This window comes from Macrobrachium rosenbergii, chromosome 31, assembly GCF_040412425.1.
Source record: "Macrobrachium rosenbergii isolate ZJJX-2024 chromosome 31, ASM4041242v1, whole genome shotgun sequence".
NCBI lineage: Eukaryota > Metazoa > Arthropoda > Malacostraca > Decapoda > Palaemonidae > Macrobrachium > Macrobrachium rosenbergii.
The window spans coordinates 18,585,035-18,598,784 of record NC_089771.1 but is presented as its reverse complement, the minus strand read 5'-3'; the positions used below and the strand labels follow the sequence as shown (position 1 = coordinate 18,598,784).

Here is a 13,750-nt window from a genome sequence, read left to right as displayed (position 1 = left end):
TTGCCATGACGATTTTGCAAAGTTTGCCTTGCGTTAAAGTTGCTCTTTCGTTCTGTGTTCCTTTGAATGAGTAATTCACTCGGACTCTTCGCTTGGATTATGGCAGCTTGCTTCTCTGTTGATCGGGCTTATTTGTGTTTCCGATCCGTGGTTTTTGAATGTGACTCGGTCAGCGTTTCAGGTCTTTGCGGTTTGTTATAGGGTTTATTCTTGTTTTTTGTTCCATTGTTTGTTCCATTGTGTTTGTTGTTATTGTTCCCCCTGGTAAAAACCGTACTTATTGTTATAAGTGATTTGTTGTTCGTGGTGTTACTGTTTATATGGTGCTTTTTCATATGTATTTGTTTTGTTTTCGGCGTTCTTTGGGCAGCGTGGCCTTGAGTTTTTTTATGGGACTCTAGAGAAGATGAATGGTTTATATATATATATATATATATATATATATATATATATATATATATATATATATATATATATATATATATATATATACACATACATACATACATACATGACTTCATCTCTCTAGAGTCCCAGGCGCACGGTCATGCCTAACTTTAACCTTAAAGAAAATAAAAACTACTAAGGCTAGATGGCTATGATTTGGTATGTTTGATGATTGGAGGGTGGATGATCAACATACCAATTTGCAGCCCTCTAGCCTGAGTAGTTTTTAAGATCTGAGGGCGGCTAGAAAAAGTGCGGACGGACAGACAAATAGCCATCTCAATAGTTTTCTTTTACAGAAAACTAAAATACTGAATTTTCCGTCCATTTGAACCGCTCTCCCCTCAAAAAAGGAGGTGGGGTTTGTCACTACTTTGACTAGATAAGCAACAAAAGTAGAGCTTTACCTACTTTACCTATCCTGGATGTTTCTCCGTTCGGAGTCTTGGGTTTTCTGTTGGCTTTGTAGCTGAATGCTGTGTTGTCTCAGCTACTTAATGTGCAATACGTTCTAGCGTCAGCCAGTGGGATAAATTCAAGACAGCTGCCCAGCTGAGATAGGGGAAAAACGGGCAGAATGGGTTCACAGTACAATTATCCGAACAAAATCGGCAATCAAGTGTATTTTATGTGTTAATAGCACTCCAGGTGTTTGTGAACTTTTCATTAATTCAATTAAAAGATTAAAATTCGCTTTTAGTACGACTGTGCTCTCCATCCGTTGCATTTTTAACGTAGGCCCTATAATTTCTTAATCCTGAACCGAGGAGTTTGTTGTGTTGTTAATGGGCCTTGGTCTGCACCGTTACGGATCTTTTCCATCCTTGGAAAATGAATTATCTTTGAAGTAACGACCTGAATGATTTCAATAAGAATAAGATAAGTTTACAGTGATATTTTCGTATTTTTGCTACGAAATAGTGTTCATTTACCTTTGGTTGTTATATTGTAGTGTCTGAATTGGGAGTGCAGCCTCCGCAGAGTTCACTTCCGCGAGGTCTGCCGACTACCGCTGATGGAAGCGAAATTTACATTCGGGAATGGTTTTGATGACGATCCCCATGTGGCTCCTCCAATTAAATAAAGTAGGAGGGGAGAGCGCTTGATGTGGACTCTAAAGCATTTTATTTTCATTAGTAATGTATACTGAAACATGGTTTAGGGAGTTGGTGTTGTGTGGACGTTTGAAAATTAGTGTTTAATAGAATTTTGTATATTTTTTTTTTACCGTTATTTTGAATGAGTTTATGATACTGCATTCGATATTTTAAAAATTGTTATATTCGTGATTTTGAAAGGGCCTCAGATATGACAATCTGTCAATATTCAGTACTTGACTGTATTCGTTCTTTTAGCAAACATTCGCCGTCTAGAATAAGTTTTTGGGGGTTGGTAAGAAACTGGCGTGTATTCAGAAGCTATTCTTTTTGATCTGGCATTTGTTTGCATGTGTCTGTTATTTGCTTATTGTTGCAGCTTTACTTTTTAAGCACGGATAAATAAGAAGTGTAGACTTTGGTTTTAGTGCTAACTTTTAGAGAAGAAATGTTAAGGTTATTTGTTTTCGATCGTGTACGTTTTGTAATGATCGTTATAGAATTACAGAATATGAATTGTTTTGTTTTAGTTTTAGAGAGAGTGTATGAGAGAGAGATCCATGCAAAGTAGTTCAATTACCATTCACGCATAAAATGTCAAAGTACTCCATGTGAGCAGGCATGGTAGAGACACGCATGACAAAGTTTACATTGCTGACTGATTTCCGGTAAAAGGGCATTATTGAGTCATCATAACGTTGACACGGCCAACCTTCCTGTGTAACAGCACTCTCTCTCTCTCTCTCTCTCTCTCTCTCTCTCTCTCTCTCTCTCTCTCTCTTTCCTCCACCAGCAAAAAAGTCTCAACCTCACATTCTCAGTCCTAAAAAAACGCATATCCAAGCTTACTGTTGCTGCATAATGCATCCCCTCACGTATTTCACGTGTGTTGCATATATGTACACACACACACACACACACACACACACACACACATATATATATATATATATATATATATATATATATATATATATATATATATATATATATATATATATATATACTGCTCTCATATATATGTATATATAAATTTTGCCCTGCCTCTGAGCAAAAATTATCCATCCTCTCCTTCCATTAGTATTTTATTTTCGGTTAAACTAATGTCTTCACTTCGTAACTGGAACATCTAGACAAATATTCAGGCCGTTAAAATTCATAAGGTCTATCACCAGTCGGCTCGTACTTATCCATGATATACGTTAAACATATATCCCTTTTATATTCTCTCTGTCTCTGTCTCTCTCTCTCTCTCTCTCTCTCTCTCTCTCTCTCTCTCTCTCTCTCTCTAGAATAGATTCTTTTGCGCCACCGTAATGAAAATCTCAAGAATGCCGTTGGACAGTCTCGCTGAGAAATAGTCTACGGGTTCCACACACCATTTTTTACTAACACTTCACGGCCAGTCGAGCGATACCCATTATTGGCTGGCCAAGACTATTATTAGTGAGAAAAGGTGAAAAATAGTACGCCCGTGAAGGTAGGGTCGTTTATCTTAGCCGTCGCCAGGGTGTTGGATAAACAATAGAAATAATAAAACCAATATCCAAATCTATTTTCTCCCGGCGAGATCATTTATTTCTATCGGTTCGCTAACCTTGTTATCGGAAAGAGAAGGTGGGAAGCGAAGCGCTGGAACTTTCACGAGTACATTTGTACTATTTCATATGTAATAGATTATTAATATAACAAATTACAGGCGTTGCGTAATTTATATTATACTATTGCCTTCAATTGCACGTTATTCATTCATTGTTGCCTTGTATACAAGCATACAAGTACTTCGTTTACTGGAAGTTTGCTCGCTTGCCTGACTTTGCCTCAGTAGATTGCGAATAAAATGGTTGTTGATCCGACTCATTACCAAGCAAGCCAGTACTTCAGGCTGAGTCATTATCCGTTTTTAGTCAGTCTAAAGGAGTTTTTCGAGAATTTCTTGCAAAGTGCCAAGTATGTTGTGTGCTAGTCAAGAGCAGAAGCAAGCCCTTTCTCTTTCTGTTTATTTATTTATTTATTTTTTTTTTTTCGTTCTTTTGGGGCTTACTTTCCGCGTCTGTTTCTTCACTCAGTCGTAATATCTTTCCGTCTTCTTTTTCTGCTGCAAATCATTCTTAAAAACCTTCAAATCATTCTTAAAACCTTCATATTCTATTATTGTAAATTCGTGGAAACATTATTTTAACTGTAGCCCTTATCTTCACATCTGCTAAACTCATTCATAAATTATTACTTAAAGTTCTTAAAATCGCGTTTTTGTGTGCACTCTTCCTCTTTTAACGGAATCGACATTTCTTTTCCTTCTTTTTGTATTCTTTATCTCGTAACAGCTTGGTGTAAATTTTTTTAATAGCGTGTTGATATTCTTCGTCTGTTACCAAAATTAGTTGGTTTTATCATCTCTTTTCTTCCCCTTTCTCTTGACCTTTTTCCTTCATTATTTAAATGCTGTTACATTAGTATTCTCTCTTTTTTTCCTGTGTGGTGGTTTCTCAATCGGTCTTTCTCGTGTGCGTGTTTTTCATCTGGTTCTTAATATCTACCTTTCACTTTTATTCAACTGAAATTTTGATTTAACCGAATCAAGCGAGCAAAAGTATTTAGGCCTAATTTCGTTTTTAGTATACGTTTTCTTTCATCCATGTACATTTTGTCGAAGGTTTTAATGCCTTCAGGAATTATTCCTGCGTATCATGTTAAAGCAGAACAAGGAAGAATACCTGTATTTTTCACTCTATAGAACTCTTGAACTTCATATACAAGTCCCCAGGGATGAGGAAGTTATAATTTTTTGAAGCATAATACCTGTATTTTTTTTATTTAAATAAACTTGTTCATTTTTATTTGACAGTTTTTTAAGTCATCACTTTTCAGTTTTTTTTCCTAAGAACAAATTTTCCATCCCCCCTTTTTTTAAATTATTGTAATTCTAAATGTAACTAAAACTAACAAACAAAGACTTTCCATCGTTTGCAAAGAAAAGAAGTGAAATGGACAAAAAGGCTGCAAAGAATTCCGAGTCTTTCGACAATGAGATAAAGATACTGCTAACTTTTGTCACAGACTTAGATCCCAGTTTTTATCTTCAATTCATTCTTTTATTCATTTAGATTCATTATTCCTTTTGACATTGTCAGGAGTTTTATTCAGATTTCTGATAGTTTTATTTCGTAGTCGTTAAGTTCTCGTCTTACCTTTGATCTCCCGTCCTGACGTTACTTTAAGTTACCCTCTTGGTTTCACTTCTCTGGCGCATAGAAAGACATTTTTCTCGGCGGAGAGGAGAGCAGAGCCCTTTCTCTTTCTCCCTGAGTTTTGTGGCCTCGTAACTTTTTGGAAAGGGAGCGAGGTTTTATTTTCCATGACCTTCTGTGAAGTGACTTTTCAGAAAAATTCTTCTCTTTCCGTTTCTATTTGTTTGTTTTAAGTTGTTATTCTATTCTCTTGTGTGTGTTATTTCATCTCCTGTCAATCTTGTTTATTTCTGTTAATTGGGTTTTTCATTTTGTTGTTGAAATATATTTTCAACTGAGAGAGAGAGAGAGAGAGAGAGAGAGAGAGAGAGAGAGGGTTTGGGGTGGGGTGGGGGCATTTACGTGTTCTAGTCTTTTGTGTTATGTTATTGCACAACTTTTGTGATAAAAGTTAGTGCGCCTTATATCTGCGGTCCTTTAAGGAAATCCTTTTTATTTCATAACCTTACGAAGCCATATAAGAACAATCCGCGTTCCGTACACTTTAAGATTGTAGAAAAAAGAAATTGAATTGTTCTCTTTGGTATTAAATCTTTTTAATGCCAAAAAAAACCTTGTTTTTTCATGAATTCACGCTTCAGTTCATCTTAGAAATTATACTTCGGTCGGAGTCCTTAAATTGACCGCTGTTTCATATTATTGAGACTTTGTATTTCATACATTGACTTCTTAGTCATCCTAAAAGTATTCTTATCAGTTACTTTTATTGTACGAACTCTTGGATTCGAGTAATGTTAACATTCATTTATCTTCTCCTGTTTGTATTTATTTTTAACTATGGTCATTATATTAGTGAATTTGTTATCTTGTTTAATCTATTTGTATTATTATTATTATTATTATTATTATTATTTGCCAGTCATGTTTAACATTTCATTATTAGTTGTAGAAAATTTGGCTTTTCTAATAATTTCCCAAATGTGAATATTATAAATGAAATCATGCATTTGCTTGTCAATTATCATCATTACGGTAAATTTCAATGTTTATTATTCTCTGAAATCGCCTCTGAATAAGTATTTGCTTTATACTTTCGGTGCCTTTTTCATGGAGAGTTATTGACACTTTATTTCATGTCGCTGAAATTAGTAACACTAAAAGTATCCATTACATGACTGGGTTGTTGTGTCATTTTCCAGAACTATGCACATTGTTTACATTGAAAAAAGAAGCTTACTCTCTTTATTGCAACGCTGAATGACTGATCCTTGTCCCATTGTTATGGCACGAGTTTATAATGATCATTGTTTGTGCTTACTTGAAAATGAGAACATTATAAGAGACATTCATATGAAACAGTTTTTTATTTTTAATTTGAATGTTATTGTTCGTAAGTACCGGGTCATTCTATTTTGATGGTTTGTCGTTACCTGATATTACTGACAGCTGAACCTGATATTATTGACAGTTGAACCTGATATTATTGAGAGTTGAACCTGATATTATTGACTGTTGAACCTGATATTATTGACAGTTGATTTTTGCAGGATAAACGTTTCATAGTAAAGGGAGTAATAAAATTATTTTGTCGTTAGATGTTTATTTTCTTATTTCAGAGTTCGATGCTAATTTATTTTATGATCTGATAATGTATTTTTTTTATTTTAACCGCGAGTGTGAATATATCAAACCCGTTCTATTCTTACAGAATATATTTTTTTTAACTGATAATTTATCTTGCTTTTCTCCTTAGACTGTAAATTTATCAGCATAAACTGAAGTTGCTCTTACATAAAGCGTTTAAAGTCTGAGGCTGATATATTGTATGAAATGAAGATTTTTTTTAGTTTTTTCCTTGAGAGTGTGAATTCAACAAAGTAAATTAAAGTCGCTCTTTCTAACACGAAGATTTTAACTGTATTTCGTGGCATTTATTCCATTATTTCCGCGTTACTCATGGGTGTTAAATAACTGATTTTCCAAAGTAGTACTTTTTTATTTGTTGATAAATGTAACGCCGATTGGTTTGACTTAATTGCTTGCTGTTGGGTGCATTTGTGTAATGTTCGCCATCATGGAACCTTTCTTATGAAAATTGTGTAATTATATTTTTGTAAATATATTTATGAATAACCTAACCTGTTTGCTTACGGGATATGAGGTTAAGGCACTCATGTAATTTTTGACAAGAATTTGATAAAATAAGGTTAAATAAAAATTCAACCACCTCACAAATGTTTTTTTTTTTCCGTTTTTCACGGGAAATAAAAAATAATTAGCATTCTTTTTCAATTAGAGTAGTTGTACTAAACATTAGCTTAGTTTCATTGGCTCAAAACAGTTTCCTTATTGTTGCAACACTTGAAGAGCGAATCATTTTTCGTATCTTTTTATCTTGGTGTTCACCAAGTCTCTCTCTTGTCTATTCTGTTTCTTTTTTCCAGGAATATGTTTTTCTCCATTTACATTTCTCCCCTCAAATCCCCAACAGACAAAGAGTCTCTTCTTGGAAGCGCACGGTAATTTTTATTCCCAGTTCATCCCGGTCACGTCACTGCGTTATTCTTATTTCCATGTGTTTTCTTTAATTGTTTGGTGTTTTTGTGTCTGGTGTCATAATTAGGTTTTGATTTCCCTCTACACTTTTCTTCTTCATGTTTTCTTCCTTGTAAATCTTTTTTTGGTAAATCATAGTATTTTTATTTTTTGGATTCATTTAATGTTTTGTACTTCAATTCCTCTATCCTTTTCTGTTCCATTGACGCTCTGACCTCTTGCCTTTGTATCCCTTTTTTTCAATTTTGTCCGACCCCGGATTTTCCGCGCTTTCTGTTTTCGTAGACGTTCTGCCCTTTTCCTTTATATTTCGATTTTGCCTTTTCTCTTTTCATTTCTTGTCTCTTCATTCCTGTTTTTGCTTCGGCAGGTGGCTCTTATGACTTTTGACGTGTGCCACAATCCTTCTTTTTTATTTCCGTTTCTTGCATTTCTTCAATTCGTTTTTTCCACACTCGAACCGTTGTGTTCTAACCTTGTGTATTTTTGAACACAGTTACGTATTTGTATTTTAAATAAGTTTTACCATATTTATTTTAACTGCTTCTCGATTTCGGTTCAGAAATGAAATTACCGTCATGGATATTCGTCTGTGTACATGTACAAGAGGAAGAATTTTACATGTTGGACAAAGCAGTACAAAAGCTTGTGGGGCTTCTTGTTTGTATACATTTAAGTTTCTCTTGATATGGAGTCTTCTGTTCACTGAGTTACAGCTGGCGTTTTTGTGTCTTTATTAGTAACATTTCACTGTTCATTTTAGCTCGATAGTTAGAGGAACTGATCTGTCGAAATTTCAAGTTTATCAGAAAGGTACTGTACATTTTTTGGTTTCTTTGATAAACTGTGCAATGCTGTGCTAGAAGGGGTTTCCTTGCTTCTGGACCTGTAGTTTGGCAATGTTTGGCTTAGGAATTGACAGTTTCACCTCATTTATTTTCTAGTTTTTTCTGTGGTAATAATAATAATAATAATAATAATAATAATAATAATAATAATAATAATAATAATAATAATAATAATAATATTTTTTATGTTGTATTCTTCATCCTCATCACGATGAAAACTTTATGTGAAGTCACCATATAGAAAAAGGGTCTTTTTCTATGAGTGTGTTGTTTTACTCACGCGTTATTTATAATGGTTCTTCTCTCTCTCTCTCTTTCACAGTACATTGGAACTCTGGATGTCCCAAGACCGACAAGCCGAGTTGAGATCGTGGCAGCGATGCGAAGAATTCGAGTAAGTAGAAAGTTGGTTTTTGGGGGTATTTTTATTTTAGGTTGTTTCTTCAAAATGATTTTGAATTTGGGTTATTTCATTTTATAAATTTTGGGTTTTAGCTTTAAGTTTTGGAAAAACCTTTGTTTATTTTAGACAAAGGTATAAAATAAATCTTTTTCCATTTAAAATGTAATATTTCCTTTTTTATCTAGACATTGTAATATTTCTTTTTTTAATCTAGACATTACTTTAAAATTCTAGTTTATATTAAAGAAGTAATTCTTTAGTTGCCTGGTATCCCTTGTATAAGAATTAATTGTTAATTCAATTTAATGGAAATTTAAAGTTATTTACCTCACATTATTTTGTTAAACTCTCGGTGGTAATTATGTAGCATGCGTATATTTGTAAGATAACATTTTGGAACCCGTAGAGCTTTTATAAATCTCATTCTATTATACACCTGAAAAGTTTATTTTAGGACACACAAAACTGACGCACAAGTTTTGTTTCTTTCGGCGACTATTTTAGATCTCATTTTCAGAAAATGTCTTCATTACTCCAGCTGTCATCCCTCGTACTTTTAGTCTAATTCATGACTTCATTCGTGGACGTATTTACATTTTACACTGAGCTGCAGTGTCATCTGCCCTCAGCATACTTCTGGTGTCCGTTTTTAGGGATACCTGTTGAGACGTCATTGTGACTCTGGCGCAGAACCTTGCCGTCAAAATAGTTGATTGTTCGAGTTTCCACTGACGTTCACATGGAAATTATCCGTTGGCAGACTCACATTAAATTATTTGCTATAATACACCTGAGATTTGGTAATACGCGTCAAGCCAATACAGCTTAATTTATGCTTATGGTATTGATTTCCTCGAAGATGCTTTTAAAACTTAGAACATACATAGGTCCCAAAATAATTCTGTTTACTGTCATCGCACACAGTCGTTGCCATTACCAGTATGGCGTTATCATTACTGGCTTGGAATGCCCAGATGTAATTACCAGGTAACAAGGCAGTTGCGGTCGTAAAATGTCAGGAATGGGCATCCGATGGCATATGAACGTGAAGAGAAAATACGAGGATAAGAGCTGTCACACCTTGTCTATTTCTGCTGTGGTGGTTTGGATGAGAGAGAGAGAGAGAGAGAGAGAGAGAGAGAGAGAGAGAGAGAGAGAGAGAGAGAGAGAGAATTTGGATTACGTTTTTGAAGGAATGAAAATGAGGAAATTTGCGTTGACAGTCTGAAATGTGGGTTTTTGGATATAGTTATTCCACTAATGCTAATTATGTTGTTAGATATTCTTGATGTAACTTTGTATTCGAAGGTAATTGTAGACATTTTGAAGTCGACGGGATGTTCATGTAAATTTTGATACCGTGTATTGTATCTGTTATAGTATCAGACGAATATTCATACCCAACGAGCATCCTGGTTGAATTGCATTGTGTCGTAAAAATAAATGGAATCATACGAATTTGTGTAGGCATTTCACTTTTCAAGAGTCGAGCAACCTGTATCACAAAGAGGCAAGCTGCTCATAATGAAACATGGTATGTAGTGTCCATAGACTTTATTTCGTGCGAGACTCCAGGTGTCTCGGATACCACGTAATCTGGATAATGCAATTTATGTTTGGCTATGAAAGATATGAAATGGATACATGATTTTATTGAAGTTTTTGTATTTTCCTCTTTTGCTTTTATGTTATTTGCTATCCGAAACGTTGGGTAAGGAAAAAAAATTATACTTTATTAATTTCCAATTAGTGTTCTAAGTGTCATACCAGGCGTTAAATGTGTAGCAATTGGCTATACGCATTTAATCTACCCATTTCTGTTCTTGTTGCCTGTTAAACTTCGTACTTAATAACAGGATTTATTACATAATTTGGATAATACTTTCCTTGGTCTTCTTATTTACATAAGAAAATCATCTTATATACCAATTTTGAAATTGCCATTATTTCAAGTAGTTCAAAATCCAGTCATATTTAAAGTTTTTATCAGTATTGAGACGGATGATGATCGTATTAGACATAAATAGAGAAAGAATATTTACTGTTTTTACATTGGGAAAATCTCTTTCCGGACAGAGAGGGAGAGAGAGAGAGGAGTTTAATTTTGAAATTTCGATGCCGTTCTTCAGAAACTTAGAGCAGAGAGAGAGAGAGAGAGAGAGAGAGAGAGAGAGAGAGAGAGAGAGAGAGAGAGAGAGAGAGAGAATTAATACTGCAATGAAACTTTGCTACTGAGTTGCGGTTCCTCTTCAGAGATTCGTAATATAACTTTTGGAAAAGCGAAGTTTGCCTCTTGCTTCAATTCTTATGCGACTTGCATTCCAAAGGTCACTGGGGAGGTGGCTGGAACCTTTCTTTTTATTTTATTTTACTTTTTTTCACTTCACAGGAGTTTTTGGGTGTTTTTTTTAGTATTCTTTATATACTGAACCGATCTTAGATTTTTCGTTTTTACGAAGTATTTTTGTTTTGTACTCCGTACATATTCCTCTTTTTTTTTTTTATTTGTTACACAGGACTTTTATCTCTAAACTAATCAATTGTCCATTTTTTTAAATATCAAAGGGTGTGAATGTATACTTGTGTTATTTCGTACAAATGTAAGTTAGGTATTTGTGAACATTATATATTTGATTTGGAAATCTTTAATAGTTAGAATTTTTCGTAAAAATTTTTGTAATTGGATTTTACGATACATAAAGTGTTTCAGAACTCGTAGATATGAAAAACCGAATTGTGAAAGATATGTTACATTTTAGATATCGGTAAGCCGGCATGCTCATCATCTAATGTAGCCTGATGGAATGGAAAAAAATAATTCAGAGTGGAAAATATACTCCAGTGAGTTGAAGAAATACCGTGTAAGTGCTAAGGGTATTTACTTAAGAGGTAAAGATAATTCGTTAATTGAGATGGTTTTTCCTGTGATCTCAATCCCTGAGTTTTAAATGAAACATTTCTGGAGTAATTCCTCTTCAGAGGAGCTTCGGAAAGAGAGTGGCGAATTTCCAGCCATTTATATTTCCAAAGTCACGTAATTCTTGGATTTGTTTTGTAAACCGGAGCTCTTACCCATTTTGCCCATTCTGTATGTGTTTTATTTTCATCATTTATGAAATTTATCATTTACAAAGTGTCTTCTTTGTTCTTAAAGCCAACGATAGCAGTCATTAGGCGACGAAAACCTGGGCAAAAGAATTGTAAAAGGATTTGTAGAGCAGTTTTAGAGTGACTAAAGGATTTGCAAAGTAGTCTGATACAAAGGGGCTTACAAGGTACAATAATTGGCAAATACCTTTTATTCAAATGTTGGAGTGGAATCTTCGATCGTTAGTTTCCTTTTCATTACTTCGATAATTCCTTCGTTTGTATCATTTCCCCTTTTTGGAGTTAAAGTAAGCCAAAAGAAGTGTTCGCCCAAGGAACCGTTATGTTTGGTAACTACGTGTAGAATTCAATATATATTCATATTCACTGACATAAATTATTATTTGTGCTCAATCAGATTTTCGTATCTAATTTCATATTTCGTGTATAAAATTAAAATCGTCTTTTTATTCGCTCTGGAATGATTTATTTAGTCGTTTGTGAGCCATTATTTTTGCGTAATCTACTGAAGCTTAATTAAAAGATTTTTTGTGATTCTGTTTTTGTGCAGTTTAGAATTTAGTATACTTGTAATTTGTGTGTCATTTTAGTATCGCTTGTAATCTGTATTGCATTTTAATATCGCTTGTAATCTGCATTTCAAATGTGTAATGCGCTGTTTAAATTAATTTCTCTTTTAATATAATTTATTATTGAAATCTTAATTTCTGTTTGTTTTCTTTATGACGCAACTCTTCCATTAAGTAATTACTGTTATGGAAGCTGCAAATTTCCCTTCACTTTTTCATTAATCCTGATCTGTGAGACTCCACATAATATATATGTAGCCATAATCACCCGTCCAAGACCTCTCTGTCTGGTTAGTTCTTGGAAGGGTGACCGACAAGGAAAACCTGTGACACATGACATAAGCAGTTGTGGGTAACTTCTGCCATTATATAAACACAATGGGAAAAGTTTAACTTTTCTGTAATTAGTCCTTTTGTGTCTTATATATTCCTACATTCCCTTGGTGCTTCTGAGCATTGCTTCCCGTAATGTTTATTTGATTGTATATGGATGCTTACTATTAACTGTCATCATTATATTGTTATATTTCTCTCTCTCTCTCTCTCTCTCTCTCCATCTCGTGTTTCCATGCTCCTTACCTTTCAGATGTATTCGTAATTGAGTGTTTGTTTTGAAGTGTTTTCTTATCATGCACTCTCTCTCTCTCTCTCTCTCTCTCTCTCTCTCTCTCTCTCTCTCTCTCTCTCTCTCTCCTCTCTCCTCCATGTTGCTCCTTCATCTTTTGAATATACTTCCATGCGACGGCCAACTTTTGCAGTTATTTTCGTCCTGTCGAGTGATATAAAAGTAGGTGTGTCAGGCGCCTTTATCTTTGCCTGAGTAACGGTCCATAAAAACCCATACATCAAATATAACAAAAATAATGTCACTCATACCTTTGCTTTACCCTCTCTCTCTCTCTCTCTCTCTCTCTCTCTCTCTCTCTCTCTCTCTCTCTCTCTCTCTCTCTCTCTCTCTCTCTCTCTCTCTACTGAGAATTGCTGTCCTGTTTGACCTTGTAGATTTGACATAAATATGGTTAGGTATGTTTTGAGAATTTCTGTTTCTCTTTAGAATGAGAACGCATTTTCGCTTCGGAAAAATATGTGCTTTACCGAAGAAAACTTGTAATTTCTTTTAAATGAATGAGATGAACTTTTTGAACGATGTGGGCAGTTATGTTTCAAGATGGCTACTTGAGGAGATCATTATCTTTTTTCACTTCAAGATTATAACGGTTTGAGTACATTTTTTTATGTTTTTATGCTAGTTTGCCTTGTATTCTGTGTCTAAAAACATTTTGGGGCATGATTGTTTCTCTTTTGTAAAGGATGAAACTCTCTCTCTCTCTCTCTCTCTCTCTCTCTCTCTCTCTCTCTCTCTCTCTCTCTCTCTCTCTCTCTCTCTCGCGGGTGGTAGCACGTCGTGTACGACTCTGGAATGGAACGAAGAGGGACAGTTGAGGTCATTCCTTAAAAAATATCGTGTTCTTCTGTTTGCAAGTAGTTAATTATGTATGTAGTTATTAGACGACATTTATGGGTCACATCC

General features: G+C 34.5%; 1 protein-coding gene across 8 annotated transcripts in view; it reads left to right on the top strand.

Annotated features, from left to right (window-relative positions):
- Positions 1–13,750, top strand: part of LOC136855385 (carboxyl-terminal PDZ ligand of neuronal nitric oxide synthase protein-like) — a 514,751-nt gene that overhangs the window by 397,841 nt on the left and 103,160 nt on the right. For all 8 annotated transcript variants that reach the window (XM_067132325.1, XM_067132320.1, XM_067132323.1 and 5 more), the window contains one exon: positions 8,462–8,533. In XM_067132325.1, coding sequence (XP_066988426.1) covers positions 8,462–8,533 — 72 coding nt within the window. The remainder of the gene's footprint in view (positions 1–8,461; positions 8,534–13,750) is intronic.